This window comes from Sceloporus undulatus, chromosome 2 (genome assembly GCF_019175285.1).
Source record: "Sceloporus undulatus isolate JIND9_A2432 ecotype Alabama chromosome 2, SceUnd_v1.1, whole genome shotgun sequence".
NCBI lineage: Eukaryota > Metazoa > Chordata > Lepidosauria > Squamata > Phrynosomatidae > Sceloporus > Sceloporus undulatus.
Genome location: NC_056523.1, coordinates 149359724 through 149383222, shown reverse-complemented (window position 1 = coordinate 149383222; position 23499 = coordinate 149359724). Strand labels below are relative to the sequence as shown.

General features: G+C 44.2%; 1 protein-coding gene across 2 annotated transcripts in view; it reads left to right on the top strand.

The window, feature by feature from the left end:
• The window catches only part of TTYH2 (tweety family member 2), a 96027-nt gene extending 80359 nt beyond the window's left edge, over positions 1 to 15668 (top strand). For both annotated transcript variants that reach the window (XM_042451080.1, XM_042451079.1), the window contains one exon: positions 12115 to 15668. In XM_042451080.1, coding sequence (XP_042307014.1) covers positions 12115 to 12232 — 118 coding nt within the window. In that variant the 3' untranslated portion in view covers positions 12233 to 15668. The remainder of the gene's footprint in view (positions 1 to 12114) is intronic.
• The last annotated feature ends 7831 nt before the right edge of the window (positions 15669 to 23499 follow it).

The window sequence follows — 23499 nt, the reverse complement described above, 5'->3', positions numbered from 1 at the left end:
ATAAATATAAAGTCCCTCGGATAAGGCAGGGTGAATGAACTTTCTAGTGAGAAAAATAAGGAATTCAAGAACTTTCCCTCAGATTTAGCGGCAATGAACTCTCTAACAGAAACAGGGACATTCTCTCCTGCTGCCTTGGAGCCCATCCCAAAGGAAGGGTGCAATATAAATTGAGTAAATAAATAAAAATGAAGATTTCTCCCTCCTTTTTCTCCAAATACGCTTAAAAAGGAGCAGGAGTCTGTGCTGTTTAGGGAACTATTTCAGCCTCTCTCCAAGTTATGAGAGGCCTTGGATGTGTTTTTAAGGACAACAGAAAAGCCTCTCTTCTCTAATATTGTCATGATTTTAGTGTGTGTGTGTGTGTGTGTGTGTGTGTGTGTGTGTGTGTGTGTATTGATAGATAAATTCCTCATGATTGAGAAGATCTGGGTTCCCTTAGTGGAATGCCCTATATGCTATACTGATTCACAGTAGTGTGGTTCCAGAGAGTAGATACCATTCAGCCACAACCTTAGTCACTAAGATGGTGGTTCAGCCTTTTTAATCACATTTCAAGCCTTTGACCCAAGAAATCTGTTATACCTACACCTTAGCAAAACTTACTGAGCCAGATTTCATTTGACTAACACCTTAGGCACCCTTATTAGAAGCTGATCACAACTCATAATGGATCATTTCACCTCAGCAGATAAGATGAGCAGATTTTCAACTTTATGGTAGAGCCCCCAGAAGACATAGATAATAATGTTCATCCTTGGCCTTAAAGCCAATATATGCTCTTTCACAAACAATCTGGATTGCTGAGAATATTGCACAAGAATTCACTGGAGCAAATATAGGTAATGACACCTGTCCTGAAGTGGTATCAGGAAATCCTAATGCTGGGATCTGGTAACATTAAAAACTGAAGAGCCTTTGCCTCATCCAGCATCAGGAAGTGCCCTCTGCCAGAGAGCAATTATAAATCTAAACGCAGGTTGGTTTCAGCTTCATAGCTGACTATGGAAAGTGAAGCTGGAGTCTAGTGCCTATGGACACAAGCTCATAGTGGCACTTGCAGGGCTTCCAGTAATAGTATCTGCTAAGCTACCTGGTTGACTTTTACTTTTTGTATAGGATTTAAGAATCACGGTTGGAGAAATAGAACATACAGTTGGCCCTTCCCTGAACTGTATACCACCATTTTTCTAAAGGTGAAATCACACAGTTGCCTTTGGAAAGGGGGTAATTCTTCACAGGCCAGAACCCAGTTTGGTGTACTCATAGAATCATGAAATCATAGAGTTGGAAGAGACCGCAAGGGCCTTCAGGTCCAACCCCCTGCCTGCTGCAAATACATTTTTTGCAACAAGCAAACTGCATTCAAAGCTGGGTCTATGTCGGAGGTGCTCAAATGGCCACTGCACTCATTTAGTCTTTTATCCCTGTTATGATAATAAGATGAAATAAGCTTTATCACCACAGATGAAAAGAAAGCCCTAAAGTAGTCTTATCTGCCAGCCCTGAGGACAGGATGCAATGGAAAAATAATCTTCTATAACCTAAGTTGTAATAAGTCAAATATGTACCGACCCTTCAATAGCTACTGGGGAGATGCTTCAGAAAGTGACAGTGATACAGAGGGAATTAAAAGGTAAAACAACTCCTCTGTTTCTATATCTGAAATACAGTGCGTGCTATTTCCACTGCCTAAGATACATGCAGACTTTCAGTGCTGTGGCAGTTAGCACATCTTACAAGCCAGAGAAGTGCATAAATTTTGCTTTTTGATGAAACTAAAATGGAACAAGGCCTCCAAATGGCTCTTTCTAGTGTCACAGCTAAAGCTGTCCTAGGTATACACTTACTCTATGATACGTGATTCCATCAGCAGAGCAAATACACCCACATTTGTGGTATGGTGTTCTATAGAGATGCAGATGCACGTTGTATTTGTGTGATTATCCAATTGCAGGCGAGGCTTATATGCAGTAGCAATAGCAAGTATATTTCTTTCTTTCTTTGTGGTCTCTGCGAATCATACAAATGGGTTGTACTGCGCCTGCATAGTGCTGCTCGGAAAATTTCTGGAATCACTGGACAAAGTTAACTTTGCAACTTTTTGGCAGTAGCTCCGCCCATCCCTTATAAGGCCCCTGCATCCCCGCTCTTTCCCCAGAAAGACCGTCCCCTTCTTTCCACCATGTTAGCTGCTTTAGGAACTTTGCTTCTGCTTCTCTTGCTTTTTTCACTGGATTTGACCTAATGGACCATTTGACTGTTCTTGCTCTGACACACACACACACACACACACCGTGTATTGTTTACCCTTCTGCATGTCTGTTCACCTTGCTTTTGGACTCTGGTTCGGCTCGTGATGTCTCCGGCATTCTTCAAGAAGTGTGACGTCTGTGGGGCTAAGATCCCGGGACAGGATCCCCACTTTTACTGCTTCTCTACCTTGGCGAAGCCCACAATCCCAAATCTTGTGCCCTTTGCAAGTCACTGACCCCTCAAGCTAGGAAAACCCGTGACTCTCACCTGCTAGCTGCCCTCTACCAAAAGGCCTTTCAGCTCCAGCCTGCCCGCTCTGCTTCGGTACCTGCTGCCTCAGAGTCGGTACCAGCCGCTGCTGGTTCTGTGGCCAAGAGCTCCGAAGGGCCAGGTGCCACTAACATTACCCCTGGGAAGGGTTCTGTGGCCAAGAGCTCCGAAGGGCCAAGTGCCACCAACGTGATCCCCGCAAAGGGTACTGGGTCCGAAGGAGCAGGCCAGTTGAGTATCAAGTCTAAGTCCTCCAAAAAGGACAAGACTAAAATGAAGGACTTGAGCTCCAACATTGATTCGGCCCATGATAAGGATTTGAGCTCCCTAGCGGACCAAAGCTCAAAATCCTCCTCAAAAAAGAGGCACAAGCCCTCGGATGCAGGAGAGGACTCTCCTCAGGGTTCAAAGAAGACGACGACTCTGGATTCGAGAGATGGTTCCGGCCGTGGCTCCTCTCATAAGAAGTCATACTCCAAGGCTTTGGACAGCTCTTCCCATAAGAAGGCCCACACCAAGACTCCTGAAGGCTCCCGGTCCTCTTCAAAGCACGTTACTCCTTCGGTTCCCGCACAGGGCGAGCCTGAAGCCACCTCTCCTCGGGTTCGGCCGACACCTGCTTCAGTCTTTGTTCCCTTTCTGCCTGCCATGTTGGCCTTTCATCAGCCTTCGGATGATGATGCTGACTCTGCCTCCCGGTCACCGAGTCGTCAGTCTCCGACACCTGTTCCTCGGGTTCAGGTTCACGAAGTCGAGGTTCATCACCATGAGGACTCGGACTGCTATTATGACAGCGAGACTGGTAGATACTTCGTCCCGGTCAGTCGAGAAGTTGTCCAGAGTCGTCTGGGGCCAAAATCCTCAAAGCCCATCTTGCCATCTGTGACAAGGCCCGTTGTACCACGAGTGTTGAAGCATACTTCACCAAAAATGGCACCCCCGGCTGCATCGGTTCCCAGGCCTCGCCCGGTTGAGGCTGCCGCCACCCAGACACAACACTCCTCTTTGCAGGTTGTTTTAGATACCGATGCCTCTGAGTCCGACAACGACAGCTCTCATCAAGGGGACCCACACACTTTCAGGCTGAGCTGAGCTCCTCGGGCGAGGTTGCTCCTCAATCTCTGCAAGAGTTGTTCCAGCCAGGTGCCTCGTCGCCTACTGACGATGTGCATACCTTCACAGAACACATCATCAAGATGGCCAACACACTTGATCTGCAAATCATTCACACCGAGGATGATGCTGCTGACCCAGTGGAGAGGTGAGTTCATGGCAAGGTCCCGACGTCACCCTCCATTCCATTGTTTCCGTCGCTGGAGAGGATTACCAAGCTCTCCTAGGACGTGCCTGCCTCACTGGCTACTGCCTCCAGGAAGATTGAGTCCCTTTATAGGATCTCGCCCTCTCAGTCCTCCTGGCTGTCAGCTCACCCTAAGCAAAATTCGGCCATCGTCAAAGGCTCTTCAACACCTGGGCCTCTGTCACCTCCGACTCTTGGGTCCTTGACACTGTCTGTAGGGGATATGCCCTCAAGTTCAAAGATCTCCCTCCAACTGGAGCTGTTGTTTCCACCAACCCCTCAGACACCCTTCTCGACAAAGTATGCACTCTTTTGTCTAAGGGCGCAATCTCACTCGTTGACCCCTCTGAAGCTCCTGGTTGCTTCTTTTCCAGATACTTCACAGTTCCTAAGGTTGATGGGGGCATTAGACCAATTTAGACCTGAGGTCCCTCAATTCCTTTTTGGTCTACCGTTGATTCCGTATGGTAACTCTTGCCTCTATTCTGCCCCTACTGCACCAGGGCCTGTGGTTCACGACCATAGACTTGAAGGATGCTTACTTCTACGTGGGGATTCGAGAGAGTCACCGGAGGTTCCTGACCTTTGCCATCGGTCCCGACATGTACCACTACAGTGTCCTCCCCTTCAGCCTCTCCACAGCTCCGAGGGTCTTCACCAAGTGCATGGCTCCAGTTGTGGCCTTTCTTCACCCACGAGGCATGAGAGTCTTCCCATACCTCGACGACTGGCTTCTCGCAGCCCCCTCCATGGAAGAGCTCCAAAGAGATGTCGAGTCCACCCTGTCGCTCCTCGCATCCCTCGGGCTAGTGGTGAATTTAGAGAAGGCTCACCTCACTCTATCCAGACGGATCAAGTTCATAGGCACCGTCCTCGACTCCGAAGACTGCATCGCCTATCTCCCTTGGGACAGTTTCCTCGCTCTCTGTTCCTCGGTCAAGACTTGACTCGCACACAGGCGAGTGAGGGCCAGCGATATCCAGATAGCCTTAGGACACATGGCTTCCACAACCTTCGTGACCCCATGGGCAAGACTTCAATTTCAGCCCCTCCAGTCATGGTTCTTGTCGGTCTTCAACTCAGTGCTGAACTCTCCGTCCAAGTGGCTCACCGTTCCGAGGCCAGTCGCCCACTCTCTTCAGTGGTAGCTCAACTCCCAGAACATCTGCGTTGGCATGCCCTTTTCTCCACCTCAGCCTCAGGTCAACCTGACCACAGACGCTTCGATGGAAAGATGGAACACCCACATGTCAGGACTCCTCATCAAGGACAGGTGGTCCCCGCACGAACAGGATCTCCACATCGATGCCCTCGAGATGTTGGCTGTGGAAAAGTCCTTGAGAGCCTTCGAGATGAACCTCTACAGCAAGGTAGTACTTCTCCTGACCAACAACACCTTGGTCATGTACTACCTCAACAAACAAGGAGGCACCAAGTCATGGGCCCTGCTCAACATCACACTTCACATCTGAAACTGGTGCATCCCGAGAGGGATTCTGCTTCAAGTGGTCCACCTGCCAGGAGAGGAGAATGACTTGGCCGACCAGCTCAGCAGGTCTTCCACCGTCTGCCACGCGTGGAGGCTCCATCCTGAGATGGTCGACGACTTCTTCAGTTGGTGGAGAACCTCCCAGATCGACCTTTTCACGACCGCTCTCAACAGCCACTGTCCCCAATTCTGCTCACGAGTGCGCAACGAGAACTCCCTCGGAGACGTGTTCGCCTTCGCTTGGTCAGGAGAGATGCTGTACGCCTTCCCTCTATTCCCACTGATCACCAGAGTGGTGTCCAAGATGACCACTCGGATGCCATCCTGATCACCCCCTTGGTGGCCGAGACAGCCATGGTTTTCATCCCTGCTCCACCTCTCCAGGAGAGAGTTTGTCCGCCTTAAGTTCCATCTGGACCTCCTCATTCTCCAGGACGGACGAGTTCGACATCAGGACATCATCAACCTGCCGATGATTGCATGGAGGCTCCGGCCTTAGACTCGCTACCTCCCTCCGTGCGGACAGTGATCTTGGCCACCCAGAAACCGGCCACCAAGAAGTCCTATGCTTCCAAATGGAAGAAGTTCCTGGATTTCCTCTCCCTGAGAGGCCTTGCTCCATCCCGAGTGACGACACCAGTTGTGTTGTAGTTCTTGACGGCACTTTTGGAGGCGGGGTTGTGCCTCACCTCCATTAAGTGTTACCTTTCTGCCATTTGTTCCCATTTTCAGTTTGATGGCAAACCTTTTTTCAGGGACCCTCTTGTGAAGAGTTTCCTGAAAGGTTGCACCAACCTTCATCTCCCGGTCTCAATACCAACACCTGCTTGGAGTTTGGACGCTGTGCTGTCTGCTCTACAATCCAAGCCCTTTGAACCCATGGCCACTTCGGACTTGAGACTCTTGACTTGGAAGACAACCTTCCTTGTGGCTATTACCTCTGCCCACCATGCAGGCGAACTTTGTGCCTTGCGGAGGGACCAGCCTTTCCTTCGGTTCCATAAGGATAAGGTTGTCCTCTGTACTGACATTACCTTTCTGCCTAAGGTGGTGTCTGCCTTCCACATGTGTCAAGACATTGTTTTACTGACCCTGGCCTCAAACCCAACCACCAATGCTGAACGCTGCTTGCACACCTTGGACGTTCGGAGGGCTTTGGCCTTTTACTTGGACAAAACTTCGGGTTCGAGCCTTTCCGAGAGACTTTTTCAATGTTACTCAGAACTGAAGTTGGGACTGCCTGTATCTGCTCAGAGACTCTCCAAATGGGTGGCTGGTACCATCCACCTCTGGTATGAACTCTTGGGCAGACCTCTCCCGGCTACAGTTCGGTCTCATGCAACTAGGGTGGTAGCAACATCCTCTGCCTTCTTGACTGGGGTCCCGTTGGAAGATGTCTGTTTGGTCCCAGCCCTTGACTTTTATCAGACATTATAGGCTGGACACCAGGGCCAAATAGGACGCAGCGTTTGGGAGGGCAGTGTTGGTTTCGGGTTTACATTGATTGCACTGCATTTCCATTTGTTTACATGTGTTCAAGGAATGCCTTTTTTGCCAGAATTGGCTTGGTTTACAACATTCCCATGGTTTACATAGGTCTTGCATGACCTAATGTATTATGTGCCTTATGACCTGAACAGGTTAAGTACTATTTATTTAAGTACTAAAAACAGCTGACACTGTTTTTGGGTTCAAATAATTTTTATTGTCATTAATAAACAGTTTTATTTGAACCTTACTTTGGTGTCATGACACTCCCTCCACCACTGACTGAAGCTTGTCAGTCTCAACCCATTTGTATGATTCGCAGAGACCACGAAGAAAGACAGGTTGCATACCTGTAACGGTATTTCTTAGAGTGGTCATCTGCGAATACATACAAATCCCGCCCGTCTTCCCCTCAGTGTCCTGCTCTTCATTGGCTCATTCTCATGTCACTTATGCGGCATAAATTTCAGAACTGGAAAAAGAGCGGGGACACAGGGCTTATAAAGGATGGGCGGAGCTACCGCCAAAAAGTTGCAAAGTGAACTTTGCCCAGTGATTCCAGAAGTTTTCCGAGCAGCACTGCGCAGGCGCAGTACAACCATTTGTATTTATTTGCAGATGACCACTCAAAGACGTACCGTTACAGGTATGCAACCTGTCCATACCACTTATCAGTACACTTAAGCACTCCCCAAGCGATTTACAATGTGTAAGCCAATTGCCCCCAACCAGCAGGGTACTCATTTTAGCGACCTCAGAAGGATGCCAAGCTGAGTCGACCCTGAGCCCCTGGCTAGGTTTGAACTCACAATTTTGATTTGTGAGTGAGTGGCTGCAGTACAAGCATTTAACCACTGTGCCACTATTGCACACATGTACTTACCCAGGAACATACAGTGGGCCCTTGGTATCTGCTGGAGTTTTGGTTCAAGGACTCCCATGGATGCTCAAGCCCCATTAAATATAATGGCATAATAAAATGGTTGTCCCTTCTATATAATGGCAAAATCAAGGTTTGCTATTTGGAATTTATATTGTTTTGAATATTTTCAAATTGTGGGTTGGGTGAATCCATGGATAAGGAATCCATGTGTATGGAGGGCGAACTGGACACGTATACATACATTTACAAGAAACATGATTTTTCTTAAAGGTGAGAAAAGCTACATAATGTGGACCAGCAAAAAAACCCCAGTAAATAAGAACAAGTATCAAAAGCCCAGGCCATGCCTGTATTTTAACAGATCAGATGGAACAGTGTCACTGAGATTTGAATTACAAGATGCCACAATCTCATTTTTGAATGCTAAGTGACAGTTGTTCCCTCTTTTACAGTTTCTATTTATAAATCAGGTGTTGAAACATTGGGATTCTGCCATCTTGGGAGCTTTTAATCTTGCTGTTGCAGAGTTTGCAGTTACAAAAGCTCAAGGATGACGATGAAACTAAGTGCAGCTAGATTAATTCAGACCCCACCCTCCATACACTGAACTGCTCAATTTAAATAGGATTTAAACTCCCCAAGGAGAGGCTTTCAGGCTTTTTTGAGTTCCAGAAAAATAGACTGTGAATAATTTCCCTTAATGCTGTGACTTGGAAGATACTTATTTTCCCTTAATTCATATTCATTTTCTCTCTTGCTCTATCTCACCCTCTCTCAGTATGTGTACGCTCGCTCACTTTCTCGCCCACACAGCAGCTGCTCTTTAGTGCTATTTTTTCAATAGTACCACTACTGCAAGCTTGCTCAAGATACTTTGCTGCCTGAGTAGCAAATTATATCCTCTACTCAAGCAAACTTAAGGTCTCTTATGCCATAAGCAGCTGTCTCTTTCTCTTCACTCTATAGAATAGTAGGGCCCATTCTTCATGCATTTGAGATCCAGTTGTATTCCTGTCTTACATTATGGATGGGATAGGGTGGCGTTACTGCTGCGTACCACTTTTTAAAAAGTGGGTGCTGATGGTGGTTTCTAGAGCTGGCTATGCAAAGCAGAGTTATAGAGGCGAAGAATAAATAAAATCTCAAGTAATGATGAAGGTAAGGGTGGTTTGCCTAGCCAGACTGTATACAGTTTATGAACTGAAGAGTAGGATTTGCTTTGAAGACAAGACCCCAAACAACTAGAATTAGTTCTCTAGTACTATATACATTGTTATTGTTGTTGCATGTCTTTGCATCATTTCTGAGTTAGTAAATCTATCACAGGGCTTTCTTGGCAAGATTATTCAGAGGAGGTTTACCATTACATTGAGTCTGAGAGAGTATGACTTTCCCAAGGTTACGTATTGACTTTCCATAGCCAAGCAGAAATTTAAACCCTGGTCATAATCCAACACACAAACCACTACGCCACACTAGTAAAATTATGGAAAAGATATTTGTCAGCTCTTTTAAGAAATAGCTAGAAATGCAAGTATGGAAATAGAAAAAAGTTACTATCAATACCCTTCTTAGACAGTTGCTGTTTGCCTCCCAGCAACAAGAGGTACACCACCAGAGATGGGACTCATGCAACCTGTAAGCTGCATGCAGACCTCTAAGGGTGGTGGCCCTTCCATGCTGTGTTTCTACCCCTGCCAGTGCTCCCCTCTTAATTTTTCTAGAATTTTTTTTTTCAAAAAATGGGAAACATTCTTATATTGGAAAATACGTCTCAAGGAGGTGAAATTATCTTCCAAAACAAGTGTGCCTCCCACATCCTGCTATAGCAGAAAATATTTTTTTATTTAGTTTGCATTTTTTTATTCCCTCCCACATCAAAAGTGGTCCCTCCCCAACTGGACAATCACTTCCAATTTCACATACAAGGGATGGATTACACCTAGAGGGAAATAATTGCCCTCACGGGTTACCCACTCCTGACCTAAGGAAAGAATTATGTTTTCCCAGCAACAAAATACTGCAGCCACTATGTTGTGAGTTCGATTCTGGGGCTCCAAGGTTGACTCAGCCTTCCATCCTTTTGTAGGTTTGTAAAATGAGTACCCAGCTTGTTGTGCAATTGGCTTGCAGATTGTAAACTGCTTAAAGAGTACCGAGTTCACTATTAAGCGGTATAGAAAAGTACATGTTATTGCTATTACTATTTTTGATATTTGTCATTCATAGTATTTGTGTCAGAGCAACTACTGCTTTCCCCATCCTCTGCAGTCTCATCATCATGGGTACTCTGTGCCTCAGAGTGACAGATAATAACTTGCTAGTGACCTCCTTCATCCACCTCCTGTTTGAGCAGACATTTCAACCCAGGTCTCCCAAATGGAGGATCACCAATGAATACCAGGTGGTGTAGGTCATATTTCAGGGGAAGGAACTTGTAAAACCACCTCAGGAATCCTTACCTAAGAAAAACCTATGACATTCATGGGGTTGCCATAAGTTGACAGGTGACTTGAATGCACATACATACTCCCTGATCCAAATTCATCATTCAGTTTTCTGCCCTACACTGGCTGCTGAGTGCTGAAAACATGTGGCATCCCCACAACAGAAGCTGGGCCTTTCAAATATATGGAGGCATCATCTAGTGAATGTGGAACTTCATACTTTTTATTAAAAAGGGCAACCATTTGGGAATAAAATTTTAATTGACTCTAAACGCCATGTGTTTTCATTGGGAGTAGGCAATTCCCTAGTGAACATTTGTCTAGTTTTCAGTGGATCATTGACACCTGCTGGCTGCTGGGATTCTTGCAAAGTATCCAAAGCTAGCTGGAACTTAGTTTAATCCTGGAAGGTGATACCCTTTCTCTTATGCAGAAGTAGATAGTACTCAGGATTATTATTTATGCAAAAGCACATAGTACTTTAAAACAACCTTAACTCAGAAGTTGGCAATCCCCCCCCCCTCACTATTGACTGTTCTGGCTTGGGCTGATGGGAGTTGCAGTCCAATAACCTCTACAGGGCCACATGTTCCTCATCTTAATGACTTAATGGTTGAAATGAGTTGCTGACTCTGATTGTGTATGCTTAATTTAATGTTACCCTGTTGAAGATTAGGGTAGACAAAGTGCAGCCCATGGGGCCATTTTGTGGACCATAAGATAAACAAAAAATGCCCCCAATGCGCTCAAGGAGGTATAGGTAGCATTTTTGTCATTGAGAGCACACTTTAGGGCCAGGTGAGGTCCTTTTCAAAAACTTGAAATAAACAGGAAGAATTATTTGTGGTGGATGCAGTGGGTAGAGTGTAGCAGTTGCCCATCCTTGTTGCAGAGGTTTACGATTCTATTGGAAGAAACGTTTCACCCTTTGAACTACAAAGCAGTAGAAACATGAACCTTGGGGTTAGTTCATATATCTCATGGAGAATTTCCATACAAGTACATATGGGAGAACTATACTTAACTTTAGAGTCCTCTGGCATATACCCATGAGACATATCTTGGAATGTCAGTATGTGCTAATGTCCATTTAAATACTGTGAGATGCTAAATAGTTTTTTGTGGGGTTTTCAGGCTGTACAAAAAACTATGGGTTCTGGCCATGAAAGCCTTCGACTTCACACTAAACAATTAGGTTTGAATTTAATCAAATACTGGTTAGAGCTCAGAAAAGACACTTTTTGACTGGGGGATTCTGGAAGTTGTAGTCCAAAAAGTAACTTTTCTAAAGTGTTCTGCCACGCACTTGTCATAATCAGTTGGGAAGATAGCCTAGTGACACATAAGTCTTTGAAAGAATCCTTGCTGTGTAAGACACTGAAGAAAAAGCAGTTTATTTTAAAGCTGGCTCAGCACTTTGAGATAGGGAGGTTTATTGTCGTTTGAAGAGTTAGAGGAAGGAATGTATTACTTTGTTTAGAACAGTTTTTTTTAAATGTGTTTACCAGAAGAAATTCAAAATGGATGCTATGAATAGGTCGGAGAGGTGGTTGCATTTATTTTGTATCCCCAAAAGGTCACTTCCAAGGCTGATCCTCCTCCTCCTTTTGACCCACTTGTCCTGCCTCCATTTCTGCTGGATCCTCTGTGTGTGCTTCACCTTTGCCCCAACTAACAGTTTCTTTTCAAAATTACCTCAATATGTGTAGCTTTGGCTAGCATTACAGCTTACCCTTTTCTGGCTGCCTTTTTGTTATCACCTCATTTCACTCCCCATCTCACTCCGTGCCAGTGGTCAGGATGCAATCCTGCGGTCTCTGGCCATACAAAACATAAGCAAACCTTCAAACAAACATGCCAAAATAATCAATGAAAGGCTTTCTTCAAAGGTCATTCTTTATTCTTTATAAGTTAGATATCTAAGTTGGTTGTTGGAACCACAATGTCTCACTTTCTTTTCACTTCTTTCTTCTCTCTGTAGTATTCTCCAAGTATGCGAGCAACCTATCTATCGGTTAATGATGATCACAGGCGACCGTACGGCAACGAATATCCGGCCTAGGAGCCAACTTGTAAGGAAACCCACACAAACTTTGTAGCCTAGCCCGATGACAACAGAAGGCATGTGGACTACAGGGAATAGGATTGCCTACCTGATGAAGTGGCAGAGAAGGGTGCTCATAGAAGGAGTCAGCCAAAGAAGACATTCACTGGCACCCCTGGATAGTCTTCTGGGGCTTATCCCATCTGTTCGACTGGCAGCTGTTTTTCTCACAGTGTTCATAGTCTTCCTGTCTTGTACACGTATGACAGTGTCCAGTGCTTCCATCCCCAGACCGAACAGCTCTGAAGTCTTTTCCTTGATTCATCACCTCTTCCTGCTCCCTTTTTGCCACCAGTGCATTGTCTTCCCTGACCTTATTTTGATGGGGTCAGAAGAAGGTAGAATTAGGATTTGGACTGTCACATGTTTGTGTACAGGTTATCCATTCCTATTTTCCTCTGCACTGACTTTGGGGCTCTTTTGTCCATCACCGATGGTGTGATTTGGGCTTCCTTTTTTATTATTATTATTATTATATTAGAGCAAATAATAAGACCAGTACACTGTACAGGTTAACAAAGCACCGACATGTGGCGTATCATGACCTAAGGAACGTGAGGTGCTTGCCATGAAAGAAAACGCTCCTCACTTCTGAGTCAAATGCAATACCAACCACTAGAGTGAATTTCATTTCTCCTCTGGAGTGGCCTCTACACAAAGGCCATGCCTGGCTTGGCAATATGTTGCTTTATTACCATCACCACCGTCATCCCGTTTTGACAGCACCAGTGGTGTATAAAGTACGAGATCCATTACACAGTATTCTCCCTTGTCATCTGTTCCTTTGCTTCTAGAATTGACATGAAACTCACCAACTGTTGCTGTGGTGGTCTCAGGTATTATATGGAACAAACTGAATTTTTTGTTCTCTTATGATTTGTTGTTGTTGTTGTTGTTGCATGTATTCTTTGTTTTTTCTTCATTGTTTTTATATCAGCTATCCAAAGAACATAAATTTTTGTTGTCCTTTTTACAGAATTTTTATTACTGACTGCATTTTTGAAGAAAAATATTTTATGAATTAACTTCTGTTTTTAGCACTGATCTTTCCAAAGAGAAAAAAAGAAAACTAAAATTAATTTCCATGAAAGCAGTCTCTGTATATCAAAAGTTAGACACATTCAACTGTTCTTTTCTCCCAATACTTTGGGGGGGATAACAATAACAGGAAAATTGGATTAGTAGGCCATAAGAAAACAGCTCTAGCTTTTCAAACTGTGGGACAGAGATCCACACATGGATGCTATGGTGCTCTTGGATTGGTTATACAATAATGGTTGCTTTTCTTCCATTCTGCTGAAAACACACCATAATGTTGTACAGACCCTTTAATAGGCAGGTCCATTACCTCACTCTATGCCAAGGATGGGGAAATTGTAACCTTCTAGACACCAGTGGACCGTATCACTCATATCCCTTACCATGAGCTGGCTATGCAAGCCAACAGTATCTGGAGGGTCACACATTCCCTGTTCCTGTTCTGTGTCATCCTTACATTCCATTCAAACACCCAAGACTCACACTTAATTAAATTAGTATTACAAATGAAAAATACAGCACCAAGCTGTTTAATGATAGCTGTGCATTTTCTCCTCATAGGCGGCATTCACACTGCAGAAATAATGCAGGTTGACACTGCTTTAACTGCCATGGCTCAATGCTATGGAATTGTGGGAATTGTAGTTTGTTGTGGAACCAGAGCTCTCTGACAGAGAAGGCTAAATGTATACCTCCTAGAATTCCCCAGCCAATGTGGGATATTGAGAGTTGCAATCCAAAAGAAGTAACTTCAAAGTTAAGGACTCTACACCAGGGAAGCATTGTGGTTGGTGGTCAAAGTTCTCCTTGCTAAGGGATCCTCAAGCCTTCCACCAGTATGGGTTATAGGCTACCAGCAGCCTGGAACCCCACTTCGGTAGCCCCACAAGCCTCATGGAATCTCCCCATTTAAAAAAGAAAAGCAAATTTTTAGTGATTTTACCCCAAAAGCTGTACCCCAAATCTTTAAAATATGAAAATACCCTCTAATCCACGTTGAACCCTCCATACTACTTTATCAGGCCACATAACTGCCAAAAGGGCTGTCAGAAGTTATGGCATATCACTATGGTGGGCCCTTGATATACGCTGGGGTTTAGTTCCAAGACCCCCATAGATACCAAAATCTGTAGATGCTCAAGTGCCATTCAATACAATGCTGTGATAAAATGGTGTCCCTTATATAAAATGGCAAAATCAAGGTTTACTTTTTGGGATTTATATCTTGGAATATTTTCAAGGCATAGACGGTTGAATCCATAGATAAAGAATTTGTGGATATGGAGGGCCAACTGCACTAGTTGTCATTTTTGCTGATATGCAGCTTAAAGGGTGGTATTTTGGGAAAGAGACAGGCAGAGACAGCCCATGGGGCAGGGGTAGGGGAGGTGAACATCCGCCCACCAATTATTCACCCTTGCTCTCTAGAATGTTATGGCAGAGGTTAGCACACTCTTCCTTCAGTAATGTCTATTCCAGTTTTGGTTGCTAAGTCAAGCCTATAACCTTGACTTGTTTGTCAGTGTAGGAACTGGCATTCAGTACAAACATGCAGTATCAGAGAACAAGATTCCCTTTGTCCTTTTCTCTGTGAATGTATGTGTGTGTGAGAGAAGAGAATATATGCTACCTAACCATGATGGGTTTGCAGGCAGTGGGGAGAGGTATTGAAGAAAGGGCATCAAAATATGTCCAAATAAGGTGAGTTGAATGGCCTTTCACCTGTAGGTTCTTTCCAGTGCTATACTTTTGGTCCTAATTTCAGCTTTTTTCATAAGTACGGTATGTAATTCTTAGGGGTTTTTTTTTGGTTTTTTAAAGGCAGTGAGGTTGAATTTGCTTAGGCTGATGAATTTTCCCACTGAGTGGTTCAACTGCATATACCTGGAGATACAGTTGGAAAAGAAAGCAATATATAAACTCTCACGGGAACACAAAATGCAAGGGCCTACCCACTCAAGCACAAACAACCTAGAAAACATTCTGAAGCCTCAACATTCAGAATAGCTTCTGACAAGTGCTACACAGGGGTAACAGTGCAAAAAACTGCAGAGGTGCAGAGATATCCTCCTTTAGCACCTGGTGCCACATGGCAGTTTTAATTACTTGACAGCAATGACTCACTGTGTCTTTTTATCAAGGTTAACTTGTACATATCATGTATGGCAACATAATTTGTACATTCATCTTAATATGGGACTTGTTACGGCATAAGGCATGGGGAAGGGGAAACCCTGATTTGATGCTTTTAATTGTGTCATTGTAACAATATTATTTAAAGTGGGTTTTTTTAACAAAAACAAAAACACCGCATGTAAACTAACATCTCAGGCTCCTTTGGAGCTTTGCCTGATTTGTATGTACTGACTGGGAAACAATAAACACTTGGACTAAAAAAGATGGCATTCAGTTGCCTGTGTTCTAGAGTCTTTTCAAGTGAAAGGCCCACAAAATTTTAGTAGACATTTCTTCAGTGTGGTGATTTCCTGAGATTTGACTGCAATTCCCAGTATTCCTGGCTATTGGCCGTACTATCTCAGGCTGATGGGAATTGAAGTCCAAAACATCCAGAGGGCACAAAGATGGCAAATGCTGTACTTAGGTGCAGTGACCTTCAAATGCCAGAGTGAATTGGGTACAATTGGTTTTATATAACACATTTTCTTTAGTGATATTTTTATTCTGCAGTGGACCCTTGGTATCCATAGGGGTTTCATTCGAGGACCCCCCCCCCCATGAATACCAAAATTCATGGATGCTCAAGTCCCATTAAATACAACGGTACTGTAAAATGGTATCCCTTATATAAAATGGCAAAATCAAGGTTTGCTTTTTGGAATGTATATTTTAAATGTATATATATTTTAAAGCCATGGATGGTTGAATCTGTGAATAAAGACTGCATGGACACAAAGGGCCACTACATGGGTAGATGTATTGTTAAAGAAAAAAACACACATAACAAATGCCCTTCAAATCAAAAACACACATAACCAAAACCTGAACATTAACAGTCATCCAAAATTCATACAGTAACCAAGTCCTTGCAAAAAGATCTATATTGTGCGGACTTGAGAAATGCTGTCCTAATAATAGCTGTTATATTCATAAATCATCTGTTGCGAAGTAAGCCTGATTGTGTTTGTCCACCAGATACAGGAACTTGTTCAGTCATTTCACCCACCAAGACTGAATCCCATACCACTGAGCAAGGACAAACACATTATCTTTTCTGTATATGAGAACAATTCTCTTAAATGGATGTGTTCTTTTAAGCGAGATTCTATTCAAGGGCATACAGTAATACAGTGAGAGCCTGTGACTGGGGAAATTACTATATTCTACAGAAGGAATTGCCCCCATTTACACATACACAAGTCAAGATATTTGGTGTGGAGCTGTTTATTTTTTGTATCATTTTTAATACTGAGGCATGAGTGCTGCTTTATAGAGGATTGCCTGTATGGACAATCTCAGCAGCATATGTTGGTACAGAACATGGCTGTGATTAGGCAGGAGGATATTGTACCATGGTCAGCCATAGCATGTTCCACAGTTCTGACCTAGTATACAGTGTTTATTCTGACCATTAAACGTTTTCCCTCCTTTTTCCTGCCCGCAGAGATTGGGGCAGCATATATCACTTTCCTACCCATAGCCCTGAGGACACTGTGCCTGGCCCAAGCTTATATCCAGTGATCTTTGTGGTGGAGTTGGGATTTGAACCCAGCCTTCCTCCAGGGCTAACCATGATGCATATTTGACCTGACCTGAGCTCTAAAGTGTCCCTGTCAACCGGCTGACCTTCTGCCCTGAACAAGTGAAATCTCCTGAGGACAGCTCAAACACTCTCCTGGCAGTACCATCTATGTATTACATGATGACTACAAGAAACATTCTTCGGTTGCCCCACACAAGTCTTGCCGACTGGCTTAAGTATCTTTCAGAAGTGTTCTAAGGCTTTTTCCAAGAGGGCTCCTAGAGCAGAGAAAGCCAGCATGGTGTAGTGGTTAAGTGTTGGACTAGGACTTCAGGAGACCAGGGGTCAATCCCAGTTCTGTAATGGGAGCCTACTGGGTGACCTAGGGCAAGCCACAATCTCTCAGCTCAAAAGTAAAGCAATGCTAAATCTCAAGTTCATTCTTGCAGTGTTATTTGCCGTCAACTCAACTTTGAACTACACTGATCTTATGAATGAGAAACCTCCGAAAGCCCTGGTTATCAGCTGCCCTACTCGGATCTTGCAAAGTAAGGGCAGCTGTGGCTTCCTTGACTGAAACAACGCCACCCATAGTCTCCTCCTTTTCTTACTGGCTTCCACTTTACCGAGAATTATCATCTTTTCAAATTACTCATATTGTCTCAAAGGGTTGCCATGCGTTAGAGCTGACTTGAAGGTACAAAAAACAACAAAAATCAATAGGCAGTAGGACACAGCCAATGTAATCTCTTCCTGTTGTTAGTTTTAATTTTTAGTAGAATAGATTTGGGGTTTTTTTTTATAAACTTTTTTATATTGTTTCTGTATCGAATTTGGTGAGGTTCTCCTAATCATCATGTGGAAATGGTTAGGCTTCTGTAAAATGAATATGCTGGAGTGGTCTATACTTTCACTGTGGTTTTCCAGTGATGGATATGGAATTCTCCAGTAAATGAAAAGGAATCTTGAGGGCAAGCTGCCAGCAGCCTGGAATGAAATTTCCATTGCAAACTGGTGGAAAGGTTTTGCTTTCACAGCAGGCTTCTGGAAGCAGAGTCAGTTGCAGGGAAAAAAATGAGGACAGACAACGGGATGAGGTGGAGGACCATCCAGCAGAGCAAGCAAAAAAGAAAGACAAAGTTCAGTGTTGAACAGGCAGTGAACTCTTTGTCCTCCTGGTGTTTTTTCCCCCATGTAGAAAAAGGCCATAGTCCATTTAAAAAATTCAGCATATTTACGATTGCTGAAATCTGTAGTTTGAAGTATGTATACTCAGCTCTGTGTCTGGCATTAAATCTAATCTTACAAGTAAAATGGGAAACTGCACTTTTGCTTCTTGATCCAGTTGTCTGGTGTACATTAAAACCTGACGCCATTTTCCAGGCAAGTATACGTTGGCAATGGCAAGCCCCCTCTGAAAAAACTTGCTGAGAAAACCCCATGATAAGTTTGCCTTAAGGTCATCATAAGTCTGGAATGACATGAAGATACACAACACTTTGTGGATCCCTTGTAAAAACTACAGCCCTGGTGGCGCAGTGGTTAAATGCTTGTACTGCAGCCATTCACTCAAAACTACAAGGTTGCAAGTTCAAGACCAGCAAAAGGGCCCAAGCTCCACTCAGGCTTGCATCCTTCTGAGGTCGCTAAAATGAGTACCCAGACTGTTGGGGGCAAATTAGCTTACTTGCTAATTAGCTTACTTGCTGTTCACCGCTATGATCTTTGGAATAGCGGTATATAAATAAAACAAATTATTAATTATTATTATTTCTCCCAGTTCAAACTTTCAGTGGTTGAACAACGATGATATGGGCTGTTCTCTAATTAAATAAATTACTTAGATGTCAATTTGTTGTTGTGTGCCTTCAATTTGTTTCCAACTTATGGTGACCCTAAAGTGAACCTACCACGGGGTTTTCTAGGGCTGAGAGTACATGACTTGCTTGAAGTCACCCAGTGGGTTTCCAAGGCCAAGCAGGGAGACAAATGCTGATCTCAAGTCATTTAGTGCTCAAACCACTGCATCACACTGGCTCAAGATGTCAATACCAGATGCAAAATATGTTCCTGATGTACCTGGCTAGCTTATTTCCTCCACAGAAGGCTTACCCTAGTGTCTGGGGATAATGGCTTGTAACACCTTGCCTGATGAAGACATATCTGGAGGTACCTAGTCAAGGATGAAGCCTCTATAATTATGGGAAGAAAGGTTCCAGCCAGCAACAGTGTGTTTCTGGCACTCTTCTTTCAACTCCTCTATCATGGTAGCAGTCACCAACATCCAAACAGGCCAGGTAGAGTCTCACCTTGAGGAATGCTCTCTGATAAATGTTTCATGTTTCTTCTTAAGGTGGCCTGACAAGTGCAGTAAGGTATCTGAAACTGATACTGGATGAATTATTTCCTATTAATGTTTTTGGCACAAAACAATGGACAAATTTGTATTGCTTTAAACTGTTAAACCAGGGGTGTGTGAAGTGCAGTCCATAGGATTCATGTAGCCCTTGGGACCCCAAAGTGCAGCCTCACAAGCCCCCAGATCCATTTTCTTAATGGTGCAATTTTAGTTTGCAGTATCGTTATTGTTGCTAACTGCCTTCAAGTCAACTTTGACCTGTGGCCAGTCCACCCTATGAAGGAGAGACCTCAAAGTCACCCTATCTGTGAACAATCAAAGTCTGTAACTGTTCATTCTGCCAGCTGAAATAATGCACATTATGCCCAGCATGATTCTAAGGCCAACCTGGTACACTATGCAACATCTGAATTCATGGATAATCAGAAATGCCACATTTGATAAACCACTATTATTTCCAATGCCATTTTTCCTTTGGAGTGGACAGCACCTTCAAGTGCCTGTGTCAATTACCCTCTGACTTAGAAGAAAGGGAAAGGGTTAAGAAAAACTTGCTTGTTATTTTTTTATTTATTTGGAGTATTTATACCCTGCTCTTCAGCCACAAAGGCTCTCAGAGCATCTTATAAATGGTTATTCAGATGGTTCCCTGCCCTCAGGCTTACAATCTAAAAAGACTTAACACAAAAGGATAAGGGAATGGTGGTGGTGAAGGGATCAAGTTCACTGGTTCTTCTCTCCCTCTGGGGCCATGGCAGATGGGCTGGAGGGAGGGCTCTTCATCTTACTTAGGCTATCTTTTCCTTGATGGAGGTAAGGGTGAGAGGACACCCAAAACTGCAGAAATAATGCAGTTTGACTCTTCTTTAATTGCCACTGCTCTATGCCATGCAATCCTGGGATATGTTGTGGACCCAACTCTCTCTGATCGAGGAGACGAAACATCTCACAAAACTAAAACTTCCAGAATTCCATGGCATTGAGCCACGGGAGCTAAAGTGGTGTCAGACTGCATTATTTCTGCAGTGTATATGCAGCCGTGAAGCAAAAACAAAGCTTGTTCAATGCTTTGAGGTACTGGTATTTAACTTATCATCTGGCCTGGTTCCAAAAAGAAGAGATCATGGGACTCATGGGTTCTGGTGGGATTGGAGGAGGAGTCCCTAGGTTAATATCCATTGCCTGTGTCTGTTTGATGGACTAATAACACAATTAGGATCACATGATTCAGCTTTTCCTGGCTTGGACTGCCCTGAGCAGGCTTCCCCACATAGAAGAAAAAAATAGCCTCTCCTCCCAACACACAAAGACTGTGCCCACCATATTGGAAAAATACATTCAGATTGGCTTCCTTCTACCCAGCGTGTGGTAGAAGGATTTATATGAATGAAAATTGGGCTCAACATTCCTTTATTTCACTGTGCTGTTGAGTAATTGTAGCAGCTGAGAAATAATGTTAGGGTAGTCACTTGAGAGCAGTTTCTGAGATCCACCTCTCTAGTGGAGAGGAGGGCCATCTTGTGGCAAAAGCCTTCCTCCCATTAAACGCACATCACAGGGTGACATTTATGGTGGCATTGCAGCAATTCATTTGCATTTTCATGGGCTTGTGGGTCTTAGCTTGCAGCTGGAGCATGAAGCATTACACATGTTAATCACAAGAGGCTTAAAGGGTATTATACATTAAAAAATCCCAAAGTCACTAACTGATTTTTGCCTCTTTCAATTGCTAGTACAGCCAAGGTGTTTAGTTTCTGAAGGTCTTTTTGATTGTTAACTGCCCCCTAGTCGAACCTGACTCCTGGATGAGGCCTCTCCAAGCCACCCTGTCCTCCATTGCTTTGCTCAGGTCCTCCAAATCCACTCTTGTGACCTCACTGAGTCTATCCATCTAGATTGCAAATCCAATGAACATCAGAAACCAAACCAAAGATACCTTTATTGGGACACTCAAAGCATACAATATATATGTCGCAAGCTTTCGAAGCTCCACTGGCTTCTTCATCAGGCAAGGTCTTAAAAACATAGAGGAGGAAATAAAATGAAGATGTTAGTTATAGGCCTGCATTTTGTTGTTGTTGTCGTTCTCAGTTCAGATGGCATGGGGGGGTTATTTATGCAGGTTGGCACCCCCTCCTTCAGACCATGTGGCATCTGGGAGATTCTCAGTCCAGGAAATTTAACATCCATTTGCAACACAAAAAAGGAGTTTATCACATGGGGGAAATCCGTGCGGAAACGGGGGTTTAAATCACGAGCGGTGGGACTGCAAAAATGGGTTGATTATCACACAATGTCATTGTTAAAGTGGTGTTAACCCAAATGGAAAGTAGACAGAAACTAGAGACTTTCAGCCTTCTCTATCAGGAGAGCTCTGGTGCGACAATAATAATTAATAATAATAATTTGTTTTATTTATATACCGCTATTCCAAAGATCATAGCGGTGAACAGCAAGTAAGCTAATTAGCAAGTAAGCTAATTTGCCCCCAACAGTCTGGGTACTCATTTTAGCTCCCTCCTCGGAAGGATGCAAGCCTGAGTCGAGCTTGGGCCCTTTTGCTGGTCTTGAACTCGCAACCTTCTGGTTTTGAGTGAATGGCTGCAGTACAGGCCACCAGGACAATAAACTACAATCCCCAGGATTCCCTGGAAATCCCGAAAGTAAAAAGGAGTTCTTTTGTCTACTTTCTGTTCAGGTTGACACCAGTTAAGAACAAAGTGTGTGAAAATCAATCGGTTTTTTTGTGGTTTTTTTCCCAGCCTTTAAATCCCGTTTTTGCACAGGATTTCTCCTGTGTGATAAACTCCACAGATTCTTCCCTTTGTTTGGAGAGCAGATATTAAATTCCCTGGCCTTTGAGCACCTCCCAGTTTCCACAGAAGGAGGAGGTGTCAGCCATCTGAACTAAGGACAAAAACAGCAAAATGCAGGCCAGTAACTAACCTCTTCCATTTTGTTTTCTCCGGTTTGGTTCATAACACCTCGCCTGATGAAGAAGCCAGTAGGGCTTCTAAAGCTGCAACATGGAATGCTGTACATTTTGGTTGGCCAATAAAGGTATCACTGTTTGGTGGGCTCCTGATGTTATTGGATTTGTTATATGGCCAACACAGCGACATCTGGATGTTATCTAGCTTGTGGATTCCCTCTCTTTCTACTGTACTTTGCTCTGCCTTCCACAGCATTATTGTCTTTTCTAATGAGCCATGCCTTCTCATGATGTGGCCAAAGTACGACAGCCTCGGTTGGTCATCCTGGCTTCCAGGGAGGTTTCTGGCTTGATCTGGTTTAGGATTGCCTTGTTTGTCCTTTTGGCTGTCCATCCATGGGATCCTGGGCACTCCTCTTCAGTGCCACATCTCAAAGGAATGGTTGTTCTCTCTGTCTGCTTTCTAATGCTAGGAAAAGCAGAAGGCAGCAGAAATAGATAAAGGCCTCACTCCAGATGGCTAGCCACAGTTAGACCAAAGGAAAGCACTTCATTCCTGCTGCAGTTGTGCTCTTCATAGACTCCGGTGCAAAACACTCTGCAGAAATAACCCAGTTTGGGACTGGTTTAACTGCCCTGGCTCAGTGCTAAGGAAACCTGGGAATTGTAGTTTATTGTGGCACCAGAGTTCTCTTTGACAGAGAGAAGGGTGAATGTCTCACAAAACGACAGTCCCCAACGTCCCCTAGCACTGAGCCAGGAAAATTAAAGCGGTCTCAAACTGGGTTATTTCTGCGGTGGGTTTTAGCCCTTAGGGTCGTCAGGGGCCTTAATTTGGAGGACCTGAGCAGAGAAGTGGAGGACAGGAGGGTCTTGGCGATGCCTCCTCCACGGGGTCGACTGGAGGGCAGCTAACAATAGCAAACGTCAAAGGCCCCAGACCCTGTTAGTTCTTGGAAGCTAAGCAGGGTCAGCCTTGGACAGTCCTTGGATGGGAGACCGGAAGAGGATGCCTGGTGCTGTTGGTTCTATTTCAGAGGCAGGACGGAGCTGGCAAAAACCCCTCTGGGTGTTTCTTGCCTGGGAAAACCCTAAGAAATTCATGGGGTGGCCATAAGTTGACAGGGGACTGGAGCACACGCAGAAACACAGCCCTTCTGCCCCCTCCATCATGGCTCCTCCCTCCCTCCTCCAGCTCCTCCGCCTGAAGGAGAGCCAGCCTCACGGCGGTTG